Source organism: Mus musculus, chromosome 3, assembly GCF_000001635.26.
Source record: "Mus musculus strain C57BL/6J chromosome 3, GRCm38.p6 C57BL/6J".
Taxonomy (NCBI): domain Eukaryota; kingdom Metazoa; phylum Chordata; class Mammalia; order Rodentia; family Muridae; genus Mus; species Mus musculus.
The window spans coordinates 139,307,086-139,330,873 of NC_000069.6; the positions used below are offsets into that span (position 1 = coordinate 139,307,086).

Sequence of the window (23,788 nt, forward strand, 5' to 3'; positions counted from 1 at the left end):
GTCAACTTAGTACAACCCTAGCCTTAGCTGGGGAGAGGCATCTCAACTGAGGAATTGTCTTTACTAGATTGGTCGGTGGGCATGCCTGTGGAACATTTTTCCTGATTATTACTTGATATAGGTGGGCCAAACCCACTGTGGGTAATACCATTCCTGGGTATGTGGGACTGGACTTCATACGAAATCTAGCTGAGCAAGCCAGGGGAGGTAAGCCACTAAGCAGTGTTCTTCCAAGGTCTCTGCTTCAGTTCCTTCCCCCAGGTTCCTGACTTTAAGCTTTTGCTTGGCTTTCCTTAATGCTGTTAAGGATAACCCTTTCTTCCCTCTAGGTGCAGCTGTTCAGTGCTTTATCACTTTATCACAGCAAGAGAGACTGAACTAGAACAGAAAACTGGCACTAAGTTAGTCTTGGGGGTGTTGCTCTGCCGAACCTGACTGTGGTCCTTGGGAGGATTTTAGAGCCTTCAGCTAGAAAAAGCTGTTGAGCACTCAACAAGAAGTTCATGGACTGTTAAGGAACCTTAGGAGACCAGAAGAGAGAGGTGTGGGGGCTGGGAGCCTGGCTTGTGACGTTCCAGAAAGAAGCAAAGATTCTATTAGGACAGTTTGTATAAAATTTTAGATTAAGAATCTCTGGTAGGAGAATGCTTGCTTTACTGGGACAATTGGTGCTAGTTAGAAATGGCTGAAGAGTCAGTTGTGGTTAATAAGATACCAGCATCATTGAGGTGATATATTCTGAGAAGTATTTTCTCAGGGTCAACACACAGACAATGTGGTTCAGAGGGGGTCAAGGCTGCATCTCGGGCTGGTTTCTGAATTTGGTAGTGGGTAAGAATATTCTACATCTCACTGGGTTTGGAGACATAAAGGGATCATAGACAGTAGATGCAGCTAGGTGACATTTAGTAATCCCAGTAGAGAAACAAGGGTATCACTAACAAAGGAGTTGCCTCAGCTGTAGTGGAGACCCTAGGAATAAAGTGTTGTAGAGAGAGGTGAGGCTTGACACCTTCAAACTGGGTTTGAGTCCACAAAGAATGCCCAGGAGAGGCAACCTCTGTTGCAATGCAGACCTCAGCACATTGGAGATGCCAGGAGTGTGGGGTGACCACCAAGGACACTGGGATGTGTGGAGTGGAGCCAGCATAAGTTTACAAGGCAAGCTGTGAGTGCTGACAGGAGCAGGGCGGGGGAGGTGGAGCTGCTTCCTCTGTACCCCAGAGCACTGTAAGGGCTTGATGACAGGCACGGAGCTGTTTACATTTGTTTCAGTCTGACTGTTCCTATGTCCTGGATACCTTTGGCTAATGTTTTAATCACGGCAGTAGAAACCAAACTAGGCCACTCACTGAAAGATTAGAGCATGTCTCATTAGGGAGGGATTTAGGGATGCTACTAAGGTAAGCCATGGAAGGAATCGTTTCTTTTGGTAGCTTTGCTTTGATGTCCTGTGGGTCCAGGATATTGTCACTGGGGAAGAAAGTAGCCGCCGCTGTTCTCAGTATGCTCCTTCTCAGCACATTGAGATTTCTTCTGCCAGCAGTTTCCTGGAGTGGCCACTACAGCTCAGTATGGTGTATGGCTTACAAATGGTGCCACACTGCCAGCTTTCTTTTACACTGGCTAACCTCCGTTATTAACAAGTTTTGAAATAGTCCCATCATGTAAAACTTCTCACATGCACCCTTGACATTAGTGTCCACCTCCATTCCTGTCCCCAGGCAACCTCTGAGCCCATGTGCTTTAATTTTTCTAAAGTTTCATGTAAGTGGAATAATTTAGAATGTTGTCACTGTTTTTTCTGCATGCTTCTGACACTCAATCACGTTTGCTCATTAACTTTGAAAGCCGTTGATAAACTTTAAAAAGTATCTATGCTATATAGCCAGAAATATATGACTTCCTTTTAAAAAGTTTACTTAATGTTACTGAGTTAAAAAAAAGTTCTTAAAAGTATGCTTATTCTTATACATAATGTTCTTTATAATTTTAGGTCCTGGCTTTTATGATATCTCAACCAACATTGTAAAAGCCCAGGTTAAAAAACCCTGCTTGAAGAAACAACCGAAAACTGGATTTGGTTCTTCTGTGCCTCGAACTTTGTTCACAGCTCAGAAAAAAGCTTTCCGTGGTCCTGGGCCTAGTGATTATCAGGTGATAGGTTTCTAGCAAGACACTCATTTTTTCATTTTACTTTATTTTATTTATGATGTAATAATAGAATTGCTAGGCAAGTATGGTAAGCTCTTCTTATTACAATATTCTATGTGTCATAAAAAGTAGAAGACTGATCACAGTCAGCAGATGAATTACAGCAGAAGAAAAAAAAATCCAAACCAAAATAAAAATCCATACAAACTGAAGTTCTAGAGATCACAAACATCATGTTTGATAAAAGTCTGCACTAAAGTTATGTTCAAGGAAAAGTAGTCGGGAAAGTGAAGGCTCAGAGCTTCAGACAAAGCAATGGGCATATTTGCTACAGAATAGTTGAGATTTAGGGAGAGTTAACCAGATGGCCAGTTTAAAAATGGTAAGTGTTCTAACAAGGAGAATGTTCTTTGTGGGTAAGGCAAGCAGTAGGGACCAGTAGTTAAGAATGGGAGCTTGAGATTTTGATTCAGTGGAGGAATTAGTTTATTAATTAGGTTTTGGTTTAAGACAGGCTTATGCAATATAGTTTTATAATATATAATATGTAATTATATAGTATTATAGATTATGCAGAAGTATATATAATATAATTATATAACTATAGTATATTTTATGAGAATTTTTATTATAAACTCACTAGAAATGGTACTGGGTTACACAACAGCATTTAAAACAGTGTGTGTGTGTGTGTGTGTGTGTGTGTGTGTGTATGTGTGTGTGTTCACATGCCATGTGATATCTGTGAGGGCCAGAGCATAACTTGCAAAGGTCAGCTTTCTACCTTTACCATATAGGTTCTTGAGATGAACTTGAGCCTCAGCCTTGCCAGCTGATCCTTTCCCTGCTTAGCCACCTCCTTGGCCACAAGTGACATTGTTTCTCATCACTCAGGATTTATGTTTATTGATGATGCTTGGGAAATGGAAGGCATAAATAACCCAGAAACAAGTGAAACCTTACATCCCATTTTTATTTTTATAACTGACTTTAAAACACTATGTCCCAAATTCAGAGTATTACAATGTGAAATGGCTGACTGTTTGCAGGAATGGTTTCCTAAGCTGGTTGTCATTGCAGTGTCTAAGGACGTTTTAAAATCTTGATGCTCTGGTCATAGCTTGAAGCAATTAAGCTGGAATCAGATTTTGCAAGTGTTGACTCTGGGTGGTATGATTAAGACGAGGCATCAGCACTGGCAGGGAAGCAAACCACTATATGATATGTTTGAGAATTTAAAGGCAGGAATTACACGTTTAATTCAGTGCTCCGAATTAAAATTTGCATTTTATTGTACATAAAACATATGATTAAACATTATGTTTTCAGCTTTCTAAATTTTTGAAGCGTATTTTTACAGATTTGTTTTCTAAGCAGACACCTTCAGCATTTGTTTTCTATGTAAATGTTTTATTGCTTTTGCACATTTTTTCACAGTTCCCTTTTCAGTATTATTTTGTAGCAAGCAACGTTTAAAGCTCTTCTACCCTTGCCTCAAGCAGAGCTCATGCTAGCTGCCCATCCTAAAAGACTTAGGTCCCTTATACACCTGCTTTTGCCCACAAGGAAGCTGCGGTTTGCTGGTATCTAATGGCCCCACCCTTCTGCTCTCCATGGTGCCCTCTGAGCAAGGAGAGTTGTCACCGTCTGCTGCTGAGGGCTGTGTCAGGATGGGTAAAACCTTTTGTCTCCAGCTCAGGAGCCTTGACTCTTCTGTTAGTACCTAAAACTAGCCGTACTTGCCAACTTGGAGCAGGATATCATTTATAGACATTTTTATTTTATTGATTTTTTTTCTCAAAGGTCCCCCCCCCCCCCCCACACACACACAGGGTATCTGAAGGTCGTCACGATAGCTATCTGGTTGCTGTCAACTTATTTCCATTAAATTCAGCAGTTTGTTAAAGAGTTGAGAAATGAACAAAGTTAATCTACCTGTGACTGCTCTACGGGTTTTTAGTCTTTTGATTGGCAGATGCTTTTTGATTTGTAAACTTCATCTCAAACATTTTCCTCATATCTTTTCACATATTTCTTCTTTGATAAAGATTCAGTTTGATATATACCCTATTTTAATTCTGATTATGAAAATAGTACATCAAGCCTACCCTAGTGGTTTTGAGGGACCTCTCATGAATTTCAGTAGTTTTTAGAAAGTTTTGCTGTGCTTTGTGTAAAATGTACCATTAGTTCATTGGTTTTAGTTCCGCTTCATGTTTTCCCATCAGAGTCCCAGGGGCATCCTTTGATCATTGCCAGCCAATAAAAACAACTAGTCTCACCATGTCTCCAACAACCCTAACTTAGAGCACTTTCATGCCATTTTGATATATTATCACATTCTAGATAGTATGTTTTAAACTCTGAATATTGTTGCTGTGCATCACCTGAATTCACGGGTATACCATTACCAGGAAATTCACTTCTTTCTGCATTTTCAGGCTATGGACTGGAGTTTTCAATGCCTCCCTGAAAGACAGGCACCTTGTGCTGCTTCTTGTTTGCCTCTGCTGCTGCTGTGTTATTGTAGGCTTGGTTTGTTTGAAAAGGCCTATTTTGTATAGATTTTGAATAACTCTTTGGATGTAAAATTTTAGGGTGCTAGTTATTTTCAGTACTTTAATGATGCCACTGTGTGGCTTCCAGTGAGAAGTGGGCTGTGCTACAGATGGATTTTCCTGTGAACCGAGTGGATGCTTTTGTGTCTCTCACTTGTATCTTTGGTATGACTAAGTGTTGCTTTCTCTTCAGTACATCTGTCTGAAATTTGCAGAGCTGTTCCATCTTTGCTTGCTGTGTGTTGTCCACTTGAAATAATTCTTGTCTGTGGTTTCTTCATATATTTCTTATGCCGTATCCTTTCCTGCTCCTGGGATCCAAGTACACACATGCGTTGGATGGTTTGTCATAGTCTGGACCTGCTGCACCTTCTGCTCCTCTTCGTGTTTGGGTGCATACATTTTCTGTTAGGAGAATCTGCAATTTTTAATTTTTTCTAAGTGAAGCTATTGAGTTATTATTTAATTTTTCTTTTTTCATTGACAAATTCTATCCATACAATATAGTCCAATCATGGCTTCTCTTCCCTCAGCCCCTCACAGATCCTCTCACCTTCCAACACACTCAATTCTGTGCCTTTTCTTACTTTCTCTTTATGAAGCAAGCAAACATGTATACATCAACAAGAGATACCCAGAAAAATCAGAATAAAAAACCACAAGAAACACACACACACACACACACACACACACACACACACACACTCTCACACACTTCATTATGCTGATCCATAGAGTTCAGGTCTTGTTTTAAAAATGAACTTTAGTTCATAACTGTGAGAGAAAGCATGCAGCACTTGTTTCATGGGCCTAGCAGGTGTATGGTAGAAAGGAGATCTACAGCCATCCCAGGTACCCTTCCTACAGCCTACCAGTGATTCACACTCTCAAATTAGTAGTAACCTTTTCTTTAATCATGATTATTATTGATATATATTTATCACATGCACACATTTAAGTACAATCTCTTGAGACTAGTTTTGTTGTTTGTGCATATATGGTTTCAGGATTGCCCACTTGTTATTGGAAAACTCTTAAGGGCCTCATCCTTGGGAGAGAGTCCAATCTCTCTCTCCCAGCAGTCATTGATTGTCTATAGTTCATTGTATAGAGGGGGAGCCCTACAATATTGTCCCTCCATGTTAGCTAGTCTACTGACATTGTCATTGATCCTGTTGTTTATGTAGCTATTTCTAGGAGAGAGCGTCTCACAGCTGACTCCCTCATATTCTAGCCCCTACAGTCTTGGTGTACCTCCTTTCATGGTGTTCCTTAGACCATAGCTTCATGAGCTGTGACGTAGCTATATCATTGATGACTGCATTGTATCCAGTTGTGGCCTTCTGTGGTGCACTCTTTGCTGTGAAGAGACAATTCTTCAATCAGGTGTGATAGTCACACTTATCTGTGGGTGTGAGGGTAAGATTAGAGTGCAGTAAGGAATTATGGGGTCTAGTAAAGTAGAAATAGTTGACAAGTTTCCAGTGACTTTGCCAGCCCTGGATATTGGTTAGGTTTTAGTTCTAGGCATGATTTCCCAGCTCTCGAGTGGGCCTTACATCCAACACGGTAGCTGTGGATTCCTACCAAGATGTGCATGGTTTTGACTGCACCTGGCTGTGCTGGCCAGCAGGTGCTTCACAGGTATCACATCTGGGTAAGACCTCTAGTTGCTTCCCTCCCTCGGCAGCCTGTACAGGATTTTCTGGTATCATGTAAGCTGGACTGAAGGGAGCAGCCTTTCAGGCTTGGTGTCCCAACTGATCAGTGACTTCAGCAATCAGAGCTTACCTTCAACCTCTGAGAAGCAACCAAAGGCCTTATCAGTAGTGTTTGTTATCTAGGGAGTCACTTGCATGGCATTGCTCAAATGTTCAAAAGTCTTTCTCATGCATGGCATTGGGTTTTTGTTAGCCTATGGTTCTTGTGGGGGACATTGTCAGCTCAAGCATATATTCTTCATTCATCTGTTGATGGTTATTTTAGGTGATTCCATAACTCAAGTATAGGGCTGCATTAAATACTGTTGTGTTAGGACTTCTGTTGGCATGCTTACTGTGAGTCCTTTGCACATATACTGTGGACTATATAGCTACAAGTGGGTCATATGGAGATTGCATTTTTAGTTATTTGAAAGAGTATTTATAGTGATTTTCATAGTGGCCATAGTAGTTGTTTACTCCCAAAAATAGTTTATAAGGGCTCTTTACTTTTGCCTGCGGCCTCTCCAGCATTCATTGGGATTTGGTTTCTTTTTTAAAAGTTTTGTTCTATTTCTCTCTCTCTCTGCTTGCCCCTCTTTTTGTCCCCCTTGTTGCTGTGATCCATTAAAAATTAGTGCTGGGATTCTTAATCATCAGGGAAATACAAATCAAAACAACCCTGAGATTCCACCTCACACCAGTCAGAATGGCTAAGATAAAAAATTCAGGTGACAGCAGATGCTGGCAAGGATGTGGAGAAAGAGGAACACTCCTCCGTTGTTGGTGGGATTGCAGGCTTGTACAACCACTCTGGAAATCAGTCTGGCGGTTCCTCAGAAAATTGGACATAGTACTACCGGAGGATCCAGCAATACCTCTCCTGGGCATATATCCAGAAGATGTCCCAACCGGTAAGAAGGACACATGCTCCACTATGTTCATAGCAGCCTTATTTATAATAGCCAGAAGCTGGAAAGAACCCAGATGCCCCTCAACAGAGGAATGGATACAGAAAATGTGGTACATTTAAACAATGGAGTACTACTCAGCTATTAAAAAGAATGAATTTATGAAATTCCTAGGCAAATGGATGGACCTGGATGGCATCATCCTGAGTGAGGTAACCCAATCACCAAAGAACTCACACAATATGTACTCACTGATAAGTGGATATTAGTCCAGAAACTTAGGATACCCAAGATATAAGATACAATTTGCTAAATGCATGAAACTCAAGAAGAAGGAAGACCAAAGTGTGGACACTTTGCCCCTTCTTAGAATTGGGAACAAAACACCCATGGAAGGAGTTACAGAGACAAAGTTTGGAGCTGAGACGAAAGGATGGACCATCTAGAGACTGCCACACTCGGGGATCCATCCCATAATCAGCCTCCAAACGCTGACACCATTGCATACGCCAACAAGATTTTGCTGAAAGGACCCTGATATAGCTGTCTCTTGTGAGGCTATGCCAGTGCCTGGCAAACACAGAAGTGGATGCTCACAGTCAGCTATTGGATGGATCACAGGGCCCCCAATGGAGGAGCTAGAGAAAGTACCCAAGGAGCTTAAGGGGTCTGCAACCCTATAGGTGGAACAACAATAATGAACTAACCAGTACCCCCCAGAGCTCGTGCCTCTAGCTGCCTATGTAGCAGAAGATGGCCTAGTCGGCCATCATTGGGAAGAGAGACCCCTTAGTCTTGCAAACATTATATGCCTCAGTACAGGGGAAAGCCAGGCCTACGAAGTGAGAGTGGGTGGATAGGGGAGTGGGGGGAGGTCTGGGGGACTTTTGGGATAGCATTTGAAATGTAAATGAAGAAAATATCTAATTAAAAAATGATGAAAAAAATAGTGCTGGGAACCAAATTTTGGTTTGCAAGAGCAGTTATGTACTCTTTTCCCCCCTCTTTTAAATTATTATTAATCATTCCATTTGTTTACATCTCAAATGATATCCCACTCCTGGTTACCTCCTCCACTAACCCCTCATCCCATGTTATCCCACTTCCCAGTTACCCTTTCACCACCTCCATCATTCTACATCTGCCCTCCCCCCTCCATTTTGCCTGTATGAGAGTGCTCCCCCACACACCTAAACTGTCCCACTCCACTGCTCCAGCATCCCCCTACTTCTTGGGCGTTTGGCCATTTTGCCAGGCTCTTGTTTGATTTTTTTTCTTTTTGTTTTTGGTAATTGCTATATTGACTGGAATGATAGACAAATGTTGAACATTTTTTATATATTTACTGATCATGTCACCTTCATCTTTAATTTCTCTTCTATTTAATGAATACTTTAAAGAGTCTATTGTTAGTTCTTCTCTAAGGCTCTGGAAGAATTTAGTAGTTCACTTGTTTGGACTACAGGTTTTTTTTTTTTCTTCTTCTTCTTCTTCAGTTTCACTGAGTGTAACATATTTGTTGGAAATAGACATGCCTGATGTTCCCTGGATATAAGCGGAGATTTTTTAAGTTTTCCCTTGCCTGTCACATACAGTCTACTGTCATGAAGTATGTTTTCAGGTGTTTTGTTTGTTTGTTTGTTTGTTTTTGTCGTTTTGATATAAACTGGGTTTATTTCTAGAACTAACTTCCGCATTCTGGCTAAAGGAACAGACAGTTTTACAGAAAGGATGTGTAAGAGATTTGGCTTTTCAGTCAATTAATGCTAACCCTGAAATGAGTAAAGATCACCTATCAGGCCATTATCCACTCTATGTCAAATGGAAACAGTGATGTCTATAAAGAGGAGAATATAAGCCTTTATCAACTTTGTACAAACATAGAAGGTTGCAACTATTTATACAGTTTAGATGAATAAGGTGAATAAATTAGATTAAATTAGAAATAGTACTTCACAGGGAATAATTAATTGTAAATTAAAATTGTAGATTACCTGCCTCTTCTAGTCTATTAATTTGCATCTTCAGTGCATGTGAGAGAATATCACATTAAAAGAGTATTGCTCATTTTGCATAGGAAACATATTAATTCAGAATTGCACAAAATTGAGTTAAAGTTTTAGCTAATATGCTTTATGTACTAACAATTAAATGTTAACAAATAATGGTATATAATTGGAACACATAAATTACAATTTTATATTATTGAGATTACAATGTACTTGTAATACTGAAAAGTAATTGATTTCTAATTATGACATTTGAGTATAGCTAAAATTCATCCTAATATATTTATTTATTTTTTAAATTATAGTATAATTATCTATTTCCCTCCACCCCTGTTTACTCCTTCTAAACTCTCTTATACACCACTACTTGCTACATAGTTTCCTAAGTATGTAAGTACAGTCTGCTTGGTCTGTTTAATGATGCTCTTAGTGTCTTTTCAGGGCTGTTCAGATGTTACTGGATAACCAAAGAATGAATGTACTCTTTCTGGGAACTAGTACTTCTCTGGCTCTCAGCATTTCTTAGTAGCTTGTAGTTGTTAGTGTGGGTGAGGCCCCCTGGGCTTTCCACTGTGCACACTAGCGCGTCTCCTGTTGTTGCTGTGGTTCAGCTCATGTTTAGGCAGCCAATTATTGGTGCGACATGATGGGTATAGATAGCTTCTGACATCTGTGGGAGACACAGTCTCATATCAACCTTCCTTATATATCTAACTAATGTGTTCAGATCTGTTATACTTAAACTAGAGGCTTTAGAATCAACTGATTCCATTGTATGACTCACTGGATTTAAGTTTTTTACTTCTATATCCTCTGTAAAAAAAATTAAGTTCAAATATTTGTCTGCTTTTATTGATGGAGCAATATTACCAAGCTTCATTGCAAGTATATTGTTTTTAGTGCTATTTACATTGATAAAATAAGCTGTATGCCCTTTAACTCTTTGTTTCAATGTGCTTCTTTGGAATTCACAGGTTCGAGGAACTCATGATGAATTACCTAACTTGAACAAATCTGCTGCTTTCTTGTCGAGAGCAGAAAAAACTCCACCAGTACGAAAAATGGTAAGAAGACTCCTATAATCAAACTTACTTGTAGTTTTAGAAATGGAGCAGACTATGCAATATAGGAATTATACTACAGCCTTAGATAGGGACCTCGGTAACCTGCTCTAATGTCTTTGACTAGCTTCATACTCCCACATTTAGCACAAGGACACATTGCTGTAAGAGACCATGTTACATGGAGCTTGTAGAGTCACAGAACATTATTACCAGGGCATACATGAAAGCTGAACTCAGTGTGTCGAATTTGAAGTAGAAAATGTGCTTTAGATCCAACTCAGTTTCTTCATACTGAATTTTCCCCTTTCTTTCCCTTTAATTACGTTTTGAAATCTAAGACTCACCAGGATTCTTTAGTTCCATTAGACAGTTTTAAAAATTGTGTCCATTTGAATTTTTCCAACAATTACCAATTTTATAAGTAGCTTGTACTGGGTAAATGGAAGAGTAAAGCAAATACAACTTAGAAATGAAGTTGATTGTTTTATTCAAATTGAATTTATTAAAAACCTCTCAAAATAAAATAGTTTTAAAAAGTTGGATTAATTGATAATGTTACCATGGTCTGAGTGTGTGTATAAATTCATATGCTGACATTTGAGTCCCCAACATGACATCTCTCAATGAGACTTGCTGGGAAATAATGATGTCAGAAGGGAAGTAGCTCCCTGGCCCTTCTAGGATATCACACCCAAGAGAAGCTGCTGAAGGTTATGGGGCGGCAAGGCCATGCCAGCCGGGAAGCTGTCTGTGCCTTGATCTTGTCCTTCCCAGCCTGAGAATAGGAGAAATAGATTTCTGTAGCTTTGAGTATTTTATTACAGTCTAAACTAAGACAGTGGTTACAATGTATGTGTATAAGGGATCATTCAAATACTGTAGAAATCAGATCATCTTTAAAATATATTGTTAATGACAAATTGGTAAAATGGGATCGTCAACCAGCATTCAAAACATAGACAAACGTCTCAAGCAGAGCCCTGTTGAGATCAAACCCTGCTGAGTTAGAGCTACTTTATGATCATTTAGGTGGCAAAATAACCAGTTCATGAACAAGATGGACTACATTAAGGAAGACTCGGGAACAGTAAAAATGACTATACTTGTGAATTTTTAGGAAATCATAGGAACTTGGTGATTGATATTTAGAAACGATTTTTTTAGGGCATTAATTGGATATATGAGACAGGATCAAAATTAACATCAGGTTATATGAATTTTTTTGTAATTATGGATTCAAAACTTTGTCCTACCCCTGGATGAAGAACAACAGGAAGCCAGTGCTGGCTGAGAGGGAGGGTCAGTCATCATTAAGGGATAAACTCCCACAAAGGGTGCATGAGCCCAAGCAGTTATCTATGCATACATTTACATGCAAGCAAAGCTAACCAAGTCAGTAGGTTATATATACATGTGTAGATATTTATACATATGAATATACATGTCAAATAATAATGAGCTTGGGAGTCGGAGGAAGGAGTTGGAGAAGGGTGAGAGAGAGGTAGGAATGATCTGAAACTCAAAAGATACTATTGAAAAATAAAGGGGGACTTAGACAGTTCAGACTCCTGTAACACAGCGGCTCTCAGCCTTCCTAGTGCTGTAACCTGAATACAGTTCCTCATGCCGTGGTGGCCCCCAGCCATAAAGTTACTTCACTTGCCACTTCATAACTGTAATTTTACGACTGTTACGAGTCATAATGTAAATATAAAATATGCAGGATAGCTGATACATGACTCCAAAGGGGTTGAGAACCACCGAACTCTAGTAGCTTCTGAAACTGTGGCTGATTTTTCTCTAGTTGTTCAGTAAGTGTGCTAGGTTAGTTTGCTCATTTCTTCATCTTGGAGAGTTTGAGGGTTGAGCTGTTCTTCAGTACCTCATAGTCATATATACACAGGATCTACAGCAAAACATGCCAAAAGTAATCTACCGCTAAAGTGAGGACTTTGTTTACAATGGCTTTAGTCTTTTTTTTTAAATATGTTTTATTATTACCTATTTTCCTCAATTACATTTAGAATGCTATCCCAAAAGTCCCCCACACCCTCCCCCCGACTCCCCTACCCACCCATTCCCATTTTTTGGCCCTGGTGTTCCCCTGTACTGGGGCATATAAAGTTTGCGTGTCCAATGGGCCTCTCTTTCCAGTGATGGCCGACTAGGCCATCTTTTGATACATATGCAGCTAGAGTCAAGAGCTCTGGGGTACTGGTTAGTTCATAATGTTGTTGCACCTACAGGGTTGCAGATCTCTTTAGCTCCTTGGATACTTTCTCTAGCTCCTCCATTGGGGGCCCTGTGCTCCATCCAATAGCTGACTGTGAGCATCTACTTATATGTTTGCTAGGCCCCGGCCTAGTCTCACAAGAGACAGCTATACTTAGTATACCGGAGATAAGATACAATTTGCAAAACACATGAAACTGAAGAAGAATGAAGACCAAAGTATGGCTTTAGTCTTATGTCTGCCACAATATTGCAGGCAGTGGGACCAGCAACTGCTGTCTCTAAGGCATGAGTGCACATATCTGCTTTACTGCAGTGGAGAAAGATGCTACTGCTGAGGTCTCGGGGAGAGGGGCGCTTGTCACCGCCACACATGGGTGTTGTTGTTCTTTGTAGATGGGAACTTCTTTTTAGTATGGTCCTTATTTTTTTTTTGAGATTTTTATGTAATTACATAATTTCCCACTTCCCTTTCCTCCCTCCAAACTCTCCCATATGCCCCAGATTGTTCTCTTTTTTAATAATTGTTATTACATGCATCTTTACATATGTACAAACAAATATATTTCTAAATACATAAAAACAACCAGTTTAGCTTGTATGTATGTTTTACATTTCATTTCCTCCTTCCTTCCTTCCTTCCTTCCTTCCTTCCTTCCTCCCTCTCTCCCTCCCTCCCTCTTTCTCTCTCTCTCTCTCTCTCTCTCTCTCTCTCTCTCTCTCTCTCTTTCTTTCTTTCTTTCTTTCCCTCTTTCTTGTGTGTCTCTGTGTGTCTGTGTGCGCGCATGTGTGTGCACATAGGTCACAGAACAATTAGTGGGAATTGGTTCCCTCTTTCCATCCTGTGGGTTCTGGGAAACTGAAGTCCGTCTCCTCTCTAGTCCCTTATATTGTCCTTTTAGGTCTCAAACACTTATTAGTAAAATATAAATGTAAAGGAAATTACTCTAGTCAACAAAACACTGTTTTAAATCCCTTCTATTAACCACAATAGCATGAAATAAATGCATATACAGGAAAAGATACAAGTTACTACTTTCAAAACAGACTTGAAATAAAATAACCTCTCATATTTCTGAAACAATGGAATTCATATGAAATTTTTACTTTAAAATAAAAAATTAGAATTTCTCTCTCTCTCACTTTCTCTCTTGTCACACCCACACCCACACCCACCCCCCCCCACACACACACACACAGCAGATGATAGGATATTTTAAGTTTTCAGGTATTTTAAGATGAATGTAAAAAAAAATGCCCAGACTTTGAATTCAAATAAAGGACAGTTGATATGTATACATTGCCTTCCTTTTTATAAAGTCTCATTGAAATATTTGCTATTTAAATTAAACAAACATTAGTTGAATATAAATAAAAGGCAGTTACTAGATATTACAAAATCAGAATAGAACTGAGATGATAGGAAAATTTACTGTAGAAAATGTATCCTAAGGTCAATAAAGTTAAGAGTTTTTAATATGATGAGTGCACAAAATTCCTGAGCTTGGCTTTCAGGGCCCAGCACTTTTTGCACATTTTTACTCATTTTCAGGTGAACATAAATTTAAAAAAAGACTCAAAGCTTGCAGGACAGAAAGTACCCAGGCTATTCGCAAGGAGATGGGCAACACCTGAGAACAGCGATGTTCCACAGTGTTAGTAATGCTTAGCGCCCAGAGAGCGTAGAGGCAGGCATTGGCTAATGTGTGGGAGGAAATTATCTTGGATATAGAATTCTCCTTGTACTCAAAATTTTGATGACTTGAATGAAGAATATACGTTTCTAGCATGCTAGAGCTCAATATGTTTAGGACCTTTATATGTCCATGGATGGAGCTGATCTAGTAAAAATTAACAAAAGAGGTCAAACGAAGCCAAAGAAGGTGATGGGGACACTCCCTGCATAAACTGAAGAAAAGTGAAAAAAAAAATCAAAGCTATATCTTAGCTGACACATTAGTTATGCTCCGGAGGCAGGGGCTTGAAGATGCATTCCATGCACTATGGAATTCTACACACATTCTATGTGTTTAGTTACATCACTTGGTTATATACACAGCAATAATAAACCAGCCTATTATACGTCAGAGGACCGTACTAGAATTAGAAACAGAATTCAAACGTTAGGAACCTAAACACTAGTACTAAAAGTAATAAAATCAAGTGGCTGAGAGCCAGAGTCTGTAAGAAATTCTGCATTTCTTAGTGCAGTTGATGGATATAAGAAGTGGACCAACCACTGTTAGACATCACATGTAACGTTTAGTGTAGAGAACAAACAAAACCCTACATAGTAACAAACCCTCAAAGACCCAATTACTGTTAAAAGGAACTATTTGTTAGAAAGGAGCCAGGGGGAAGACAAAGGAGGCCTGTGTTATTATTTAGCTTAGACACTATGTATGACTTGAATTTTATTTATGAAATGATTAATTTTAAATAGATGTATAAATTGTTGAATATACATTTAGAACAGCATTATGATACACTGAGTCTCAGCTGACTCCTCTGAAAACAAAAATTCTGAATAAAATAGGAAGAAAACAATATTCCTGAAATCTTTCAAGAGGTAAAATGGAAACAGAATGGCTAAAGGCTAAATTCAGGAAGATGGGGAATGGCAGGCAGAGCAGAGGCCTTCACCCCAGGCTCCTGTCCAATGACATGAGCTTCAGGTTTAAGTTGATAGGCTCAGAAATCTTTTTGGGATAAAGTGGAATCTTAGACACCCTTGATGGAAACTCTCAAAGAAAATTCATTAATATGTTAAGACTCTAATGCAGATTCAGGAGGAAAATGCCTGTATTTCTACATTTCCCACCCACTCAAAGATTTAAAGGGCAATTTCTTGTCTTGAGTCTGTTGGTCTTCATCCTATTGATAGAATACTGCCCTTGGGAAGGTGTCGTATTTCATTTATTAAATGAGATGAATTACTCAAAACATGAAATATTCGTCTTCCACAGACGTAATGAAATTGAGTTTATTTGTATAAATAGGAGCTAATACTTCCTTAGTTCTTAATTTATACTGTACATTATCTCAGATGATACTAACTCATTTGAATATCATAATTATGGTCATCTTTTAACTGAGAGAAATCAAGGGAGAATTTAATGTTTAAGAGAGAGCCCAAATGTAAACAGAGACAGTTTAATGACAATGGCTGCCGTCATGTATTCTCCTCTGGCTTAAAATTAATTTTTACCAAAATTAATACAGCTGTGATGTGATTTCTGCGCTGTACAAGAAGAGTTGTCCAAGTGTGGGCATCTCAGGGTTACAGGGACAAGAGATTCTCACTTGCTGTTTAGTGGAAATGGAAAGAAGTCAAGCACCAGACATATTGCTGGAGTTAACCTTTATTCTAGTTGTTGAGAGACTGTAATGTAGGTGGTGAGTGTGGCCTCAGCAGGGAATTCATTGAAAGAATCCAACATACTTTCTTAGGTCAATTTATAGCTCAGAAAGGTCCACCATTTGGAAATATCTGGCATTGAATTTACAAAATTCAGTTTATTTTTTTAAAAATGAAAACCCTTGGAATTCATTAAAGTTACTTCATGAAAAAATTTACTCTTCTTAAAGGTCTCTCCATTTTATTCCATAGTCTTCATGTGTGGATATGCTTATATGTGCAGGGTATGTCATGGTACACCTGTGAAGGTCAGAGACCATTCACAGTGGGCTTTTCTCCTTCCAACATGAGGTTTCTGGGGATTGAATTCCAAAGTTCAGGCTTGGCAGCAAACATCTGCACCCACTGTGACTGCTATGTTCATGTAAACTAGACACAAACACAGTCATCCAAGAGAAGGGTAGTCAAACTCAGTAGTGTAAGCGTCATCCAGGTGGCCCATGAAGGGCTCATGGAGAACAGCTGAGGCTCAGCACTGTGAGGGGCCAAGAGAGGTCATTGATGTAGGTACTGGTTTAGGAGCAGTTGAATGCCCAGGATTAAAGGGGTAGTGCAGAGACTTGGCAACATGCAGAGAGCCCAAGAGAGCTATTGTGAAAGTTTAGCCTAGTTGCAACAGAAGACCCTAGTATTTTGCAGATGCCAGTACCATGTGACCACCACCAAGAACAGCAGCAATACATTTTTTTTTTTAAAAAAATCTTTTTTTAAAATTTTATTTTTATTTATTCCCTTCACATACCTTTCACCGCCCCTGCTCCTAGTCACCCCCTTCAACAAACCTTCCCTCTACCCCTCCCCTTGTCCTCTGAGAGGGTGGAGGTCCCCATGGATATCGCCACACCCTGACACATCAAGTCCCTGCAGGGCTAGATGCATCCTCCCCCACTGGGGCCAGACAAGACAGCCCAGCTAGAAGAACGTCCATCGCCTTCACACAGGCAGCAGCTTTTGGGATAGCCTCTGCTCCAACTGAAGCTGGACCCTCAGAAGACCAAGCTGCACATCTATTACATGTGTTCAGGGAGGACTAGGTCCAGCTTGTGTATGTTGGTGGTTCAGTCTCTGAGAGCCCTAAGGTTAGCTGACTCTGTTGGTGTTCCTGTGGAGTTCCTATCTTCTTCAGGGCCCTCAAACTTTCCTCCGTGCTCTATTCACTGTTTGGCTGTGAGCCTAAGGAGACAACTTTTAAGGTGTTTGACTTTTAAGGCTGAGGGACTTTTAAGTTTGTAAAATATTATTTAATTTTTATCTACTGTGATGCCTTTATTAATATGTAATCCTGGGGATATACATGAAAGGAAAGATTGTGGATTGACAGCAACGTTTGTGTGACAAGTAGACAAGGGATGACCTTTGCTGGCTATTTTCATGTCAGCTTGATACAGGGATAGTCAGAGGGAACTTCCATTGAGAAAATGCTTCCCTAAGAGCTGGCTGTAGGCCAGCTTGTAGGGCATTTTCTTAATTATTCCACAACATGTTTTTGGTCATAGTGTTTGATCACAGCAATGGTAACCCTAGCTAAGACCCCCACTGAGGAATCTTGCTGGTTTAATCAGTGGATAAACACTTGTTATATAAAAACAATATAAGGAAATAGTGAAAACACTTTTCTTTTGTATATTAATTTGTGTTACTTTGAGTATTAGATATTCTGAATACCATCTGTTCAAGCTCAGGAGTGTAAACACCAATGACAGTTTGTATATTTATCTTTCCAAGTAGTTATGCAAACATGAATATATTTATTGAAATATTCTTAGAGATTTATTTTCAGCCAAATTACTATTTATAGAAAAACCATAGTGGAGATGAGTACATCCTATATAATGTTTTGTTTGATAGACACATGACTCAAAAGAGTACAAAGCTTCAAGAGTAATGGCTACTGCACACTAAGTTTAGCACACATGGTCAGTCATAGAACCAGCCATTAATATTTTCAGTACATATTTAGCCTCTTTAGACTTACATGTTTTTCACTTTGGATGATAGGAACATATGCTAAAATGAATTAATCACATATATGCATACTTATTTATAATAAATGTACTTGTATATCAAAAAGTTTTGAGAACAAAATTATGGATTAAAAGAAATATTTTTTAATCCAGGTGTACCTTCCTTGTAGACACATGAGTTTAGGCAACTTTGTAAGTCTGTTTCCTCAGAGATCATATTGTGGGAAGAATTAAGTGAATTCTTTTCCTGTTATTCATAGTGAAAGTAAGTTAACTATAAAAATTATAAATAGTAGGGTTTTGTTTCAGAATTGTCAATACCAGGCCTATGCTTTCTTCTTTATTTTTATTAAACTTATTTTATTTATTCACTTTACATCCCAATATCAGCCCCTACCTCCAATATCTATTTTATTTCCCCTTCAGAGAAAGATCCAAGCATCCTCCCTTAGGACCTCCTTGTTATTTGGATTCTTTGGATCTGTGGATTATAGCATGGTTATCTTCTATTTTATGGTTAATATTCATTTATAAGTGAGTAATAATGTGCATGTTCTTTTGAGTCTGGGTTACATCACTCAAGATGATATTTTCTAGTTCTGACCATTTTCCTGCAAAATTCATGATGCCCTTGTTTTTAATGGCTGAGCAGTATTCCATTGTGTAAATGTGCCACATTTTCCTATCTAGTCTTCAGTTGAAGGACATCTGGGTTGTTTCCAGTTTCTGGCTATTACAAAGAAACCTGCTATGAATGTAGTCGAGGAACTGTCCTTGTGGGATTGTGGAGCGTCTTTTGGGTAGATGCCCAGGAGTGGTGTAGTTGGGTCTTGAGGTAGAGCTATTCCAAATTTTCTGAGAAACCATCAAACTGATTTCCATAGTGGTTGTGCAAGTTTGCACTCCCACCAGGAATGGAGAAGTGTTCCCCTTTCTCTACATCTTTACCAGCCTGTGGTATCTCATGGTGTTTTTGATCTTAGCCATACTGATGGGTAGAGGGTGGAATTTCAAGGTTATTTGATTTGCATTTATTTCCCTGATGACTAAGGGCATTGAACATTTCTTTAAGTGTTTCTCAGCCACTAGAGATTCCTCTATTGAGAATTCTCAGTTTATCTTTGTGCCCTGTATTTTAATTGTGATACTTGGATTATTGGTGTTTGAGTTCTTTATATGTTTTGGATATTAGCTCTCGGTCAGATATAGCATTGGTGAAGAACTTTTCCCAATCTGTAGGCTGTAGTTTTGTCTTGTTGACAATGTCTTTTGATACACAGAAACTTTTCTGTTTCATGAGGTCCCATTTATTAACTGTTGATCTCAGTGCTTGAGCTATGAGTATTCATCAGGAATTGTCTCCAGTAGTTCAAGGCTATTCCCCACTTTCTGTTATATTAGATTCACTGTATCTGCATTTATATTTATGTCTTTAATCCTCTTGGACTTGAGTTTAGTGCAGTGTGATAAACATGGATCTATTTGTAGTCTTCTACATGCTGACATCCAATTAGACTAGCACCATTTGTTGAAGAAGTTCTCCCTTTTTCATTGTTTGGTTTTGTTTTATTTTGTTTTTGTCAAAAATCAAATGTCTGTAGATGCGTGGGTTTATTTCTGGGTCTTCAATTAGATTCCATCGAACAACCTGTTTGTTTCTATACAAATACACATGTAGTGTTTATTACAATTGCTCTGTAGTACAGCTTGATAATAGAGATGGCGATATCTCCAGAAATTCCTTTATTGTTCCGGATTGTTTGAGCTATCCTGGGTTTTTTGTTTTTCCCTATGAAGTTGAGAATTGTTCTTTCAAGGTCTGTAAAGAATTGTGTTGGAATTTTGATGGGAATTGCATTGAATCTGTAGATTGACTTCTCTCTAGTTTTTCATGAAGGCACTTAGTGCTCTTAGCACTTGTTTCATTGTGTCACATAAATTTGGGTTATGTTGTGCTTTAATTTTCATTGAATTCTATAAAGTCTTTAATTTCTTCCTTGACCCATTTGTCACTGAGTAGAGAGTTGTTTGTTTCCACAAGTATGTAGGCTTTCTGATATGTCTGTTGTTGAATTCCAGCTTTAATCCATGGTTGTCTGGTAAGATGCAAGGGGTTATTCCAGTTCTATAGCTGTTGAGGCTTGCTTTGTGATCTCTCATAAGGAAGGTTCTGGAGAAGTTTCCATGAGGTGCTGAGAAGAAGGTATATCTTAGTGTTTTCATTATTATGTGGCAGGAAGATTTTCTTTTCTGGTCCAATCTGTTTGGTGTTCTGTAAGCTTCTTGTACATATATATGCATCTCTTTCTTTAGGTTCGGGAAATTGTTTTTCTATGATTTGAAGATGTTTTCTGGGCACTTGAGCTGGGAATCTTCTTCTTTTATTCCTATTTTTCTTAGGTTTTGTCTTTTCATAGTGTCCCAAATTTTCTGGATGTTTTGTGTAATAAATGTTTTAGATTTTGCATTCTTTGACAGATGTATTTACTTCTTCTATTATATCTTCTATGCTTGAGATTCTCTCTTTCATCTCTTGTGCTCAATTAGTGATGCTTGTGTCTGTAGTTCCTATACTTTCCCCTAGGGTTTCCTAGGATTCCTCCATTTCCAGGGTTGCCTCAGTTCATGGTTTCTTGATTGCTTTATTTCCCTTTTCATGTCTTGGACTGTTTTATTCATATCCTTTACCTGTTTGATTATATTTTCCTGTTTTTCTTTATATTTATTTGCTTCCTCTTTTTAATGCCTCTACCTGTTTGAATGTATTTTCCTGGATTTCTTCAAGGGATTTATCCATTTTGTCTTTAAGGCCTCTATTATCTATATAAGATTGGATTCAAGATCATCTTCTTGTGCTTCAGTTTCATTAGGATGTTCAGGGCTTGCTGTAGTAGGGTAATTGGACTCTGGTAATGGCATATTGCCCTGACTTTTGTTGATTATGTTCTTATGCTGTCCTTTAGCTATCTGATTTTCCCTGGTGTTGGCTGGATGATCCTAATGGCAGCAGGACTTCTCAGGAAGGCAGGCAGAATTGTGGGCCAGATAATGGTGGTCAGGGTACCCGACTCTGCTGGTTGTATCTCAGGCAGACCCAGTGGCAAGGGATTGGTGGGGCAGTGTTCCAATCTGGTAATTCTTTGTGTCCCCATGGGCCTCCATAGGGAAGCAGGGTGCTTTTGGGGTACTGCAAGACTCCTCTGGACACCAGAGTGAGCCTAGTTCCACACAATGGAGGTGAGGGAACTAATGCAACTCACCTCTGGTGGCTGTGCACCAGGCAGACCCAACTGGCAGGAATTGGTGGGACAGTGTTCCAAGCTAGTTAGTCTTAGAGCCCCACAGTCCTTCATGGGGAAGCAAGAGGCTCTTGGGGTCCTGCAAGCCTCCTTGGGACTGAAGGGTTAGCCCAGTATCAGACAATGGAGGTCAGGGGACTTTGAGCAGCTCATCTCTGCTGGATGTGCACCTAGCAGACCCAAATGGGCTATGCTTTCTTCTTATCACATATAACATTAAACAAGAACATTCTGAAATATGGCACAATGTATTTCACACTTCCACTTAAGTGAAATTACTCCTCTATTTTTCAGTTTGTGGCATGGTGTCATAGTGTAAAGGAATGGAAGGAAAATATCTTTAGTTTCAAGTTTGCAAACATTTCTTGCAGCTCATTCAGAGACATTATTTGTGTGTATGGATGGTATGGGCAAGATTTACTGAGGCCGAGTGTCAAAGAATTGTCTGAGTTTTCTACTTTCTGAAAACTTAAAGTATTCTCAAGCCTGAAGTCAGATAAAAGTTGCAGTTTTTGGTTTCATTACTATTGGACAGTAAACTAACTCAAAACTTTCATAGAACATAGCAATACTGTTTATTTTGGTCTTACATTTGTTGGTTCATTAGACATGCTCATCTCTATGGGTTTGTTAGAGAAACTGCTTTATACTCACACTCAATGGAGGTGGCTCATGGGGGCAGAAGGATATCTGGGACATCATTGTAGGGACAGAGTATCAAGGCATTACTCTAAGCAGAGTAGGAAATTACAGGATGCATGGAGAAAAAGCCTTTCCCACAATGAAAAGCAGAGAAGTATAGAGAATAGAGAATATGGGATTCAAGAGTAAGGCTTGTTTTCTGCTTCAAAACTGTGAGTGAGTCCTGGGAAGACAGGCATTGGGAACAGTGATAGCTCATCAGAGATGCTGGTGTAAGATTGCCAAGATGATGAAAAATGAGTGCTTCAGATTTCTACCTAACAGTTTGGAAGGTGTTGAAATAATAACTTTTTTTGCTGGTGACAAATGCTATAGTGTTACACTTTTAGCAGCAAGCACTGTAGCCGTCAGGAGCACTAAAAAGACCAAAAATCTACATTTTTGGGATAATGTAATATGAGCAATTATGAACAATAGATAATTGAAAAGGCAAGAACACCAGCACTTCATGAAGACAGCAATCAGGAGACCTCCATTTTTTCTAGGTATTGCGGAACAGAAGGAATAGGACAGAATTAACTACTTAAGCTTGGGGAGCTGTGAGCCCTTTAGACCTCTAGCACCAGGTCAGCTGGTAATAGTGTCTTCCAGCTCAAAATTAAAATGATTTCGGCCTGTGACCTAGATCATAAAAGTCTGGGAACATTATAAAGACAATAGAGGTGGATTCCAGTGGAGATAACCTATATAATTGGAGTTATTCTAAAGCCTGTATTCACTGCCCTCATCTTCTTGATTCCTTCTGTCTTATATTAGAATGAATGTATATGTGTGTACGTATGTATGTATGTATGTATGTATGTATGTATGTATATGCATATATGCCTATGTATATGTACATACATACATATTTATTTATTAGATTCTGATATCTTTTTTTTTTAGTTTGCTTTTCAGATTGAATGTTTTGCTGGTAATCTTATTGTACTCTAAGAAATGGTGGAGAATCCATCACTGCAGGACAGCTGGGATATGTAAGGGGTTTTAGGCCCTCTATTTCTGACATATTGAGAAGGAAACCAATCACAGCGTACTTGCCCATGTCCTGTAATTGCACTTTAAAGTCTCGCTAATACTTTTATTTAATTTTTTAACATCATTAGTTCTCAATGTATTTTTCATTAGTTAATAGCCATGTAGTTGCCATCTCTGTCAAGACTTAGAGTTAATCCCGAAGACAACCAGTCTGAAAGGTATGTTGAAAAATCTCATTCTAAATTCCTTCCTCCTGTTAGACACCCATCAATAATTACTATAGCAAACAGAATAGAGTTACCTACCTTTAGACTGGTGTTATAACCAGAACTTTTAAATTACTTTTATTTCGAATACATAACTATCACATATCAATAATACATTTATGAAGAAATCATTATGCTTTTATTCTTCTGCTGATAATAATTTTTGCTCTTTTATGTGTTTTGAGAATGAAAACTGCCCTCATTTTGAAGGTGTTATACTAATTCAAAATTAACGCCAACAAGCTATTTAGTCTATGTAATATCTGAGACTTAAATTATACTCTGTTCATGGCAGATATCCCAGTCTGGTTCCCACATCATATGTTGACCAGTCATGTTTTGTAGACTATGTGGGAGTTAAAAGGGAAGTATGTTCAAAATGATTATCAGATGAATAGTTAAGTCCTTGTCCTTTCTCATTGAATGTCATCGATACCAGAATAACTATATCTGCCACCTCTTTATTGGTATAAGACGGTATTAATACCATTAAAATCTCTTTTTAAGAATGCCTGATTAATGGAACATGACATTTA

At 38.8% G+C, this 23,788-nt stretch overlaps 1 protein-coding gene across 1 annotated transcript in view; it reads left to right on the plus strand.

The window, feature by feature from the left end:
- Positions 1 to 23,788, plus strand: part of Stpg2 (sperm tail PG rich repeat containing 2) — a 504,407-nt gene that overhangs the window by 101,193 nt on the left and 379,426 nt on the right. Inside the window, exons 9-10 of the mRNA NM_198659.2 lie at positions 1,997 to 2,157; positions 10,307 to 10,396. Coding sequence (NP_941061.1) covers positions 1,997 to 2,157; positions 10,307 to 10,396 — 251 coding nt within the window. The remainder of the gene's footprint in view (positions 1 to 1,996; positions 2,158 to 10,306; positions 10,397 to 23,788) is intronic.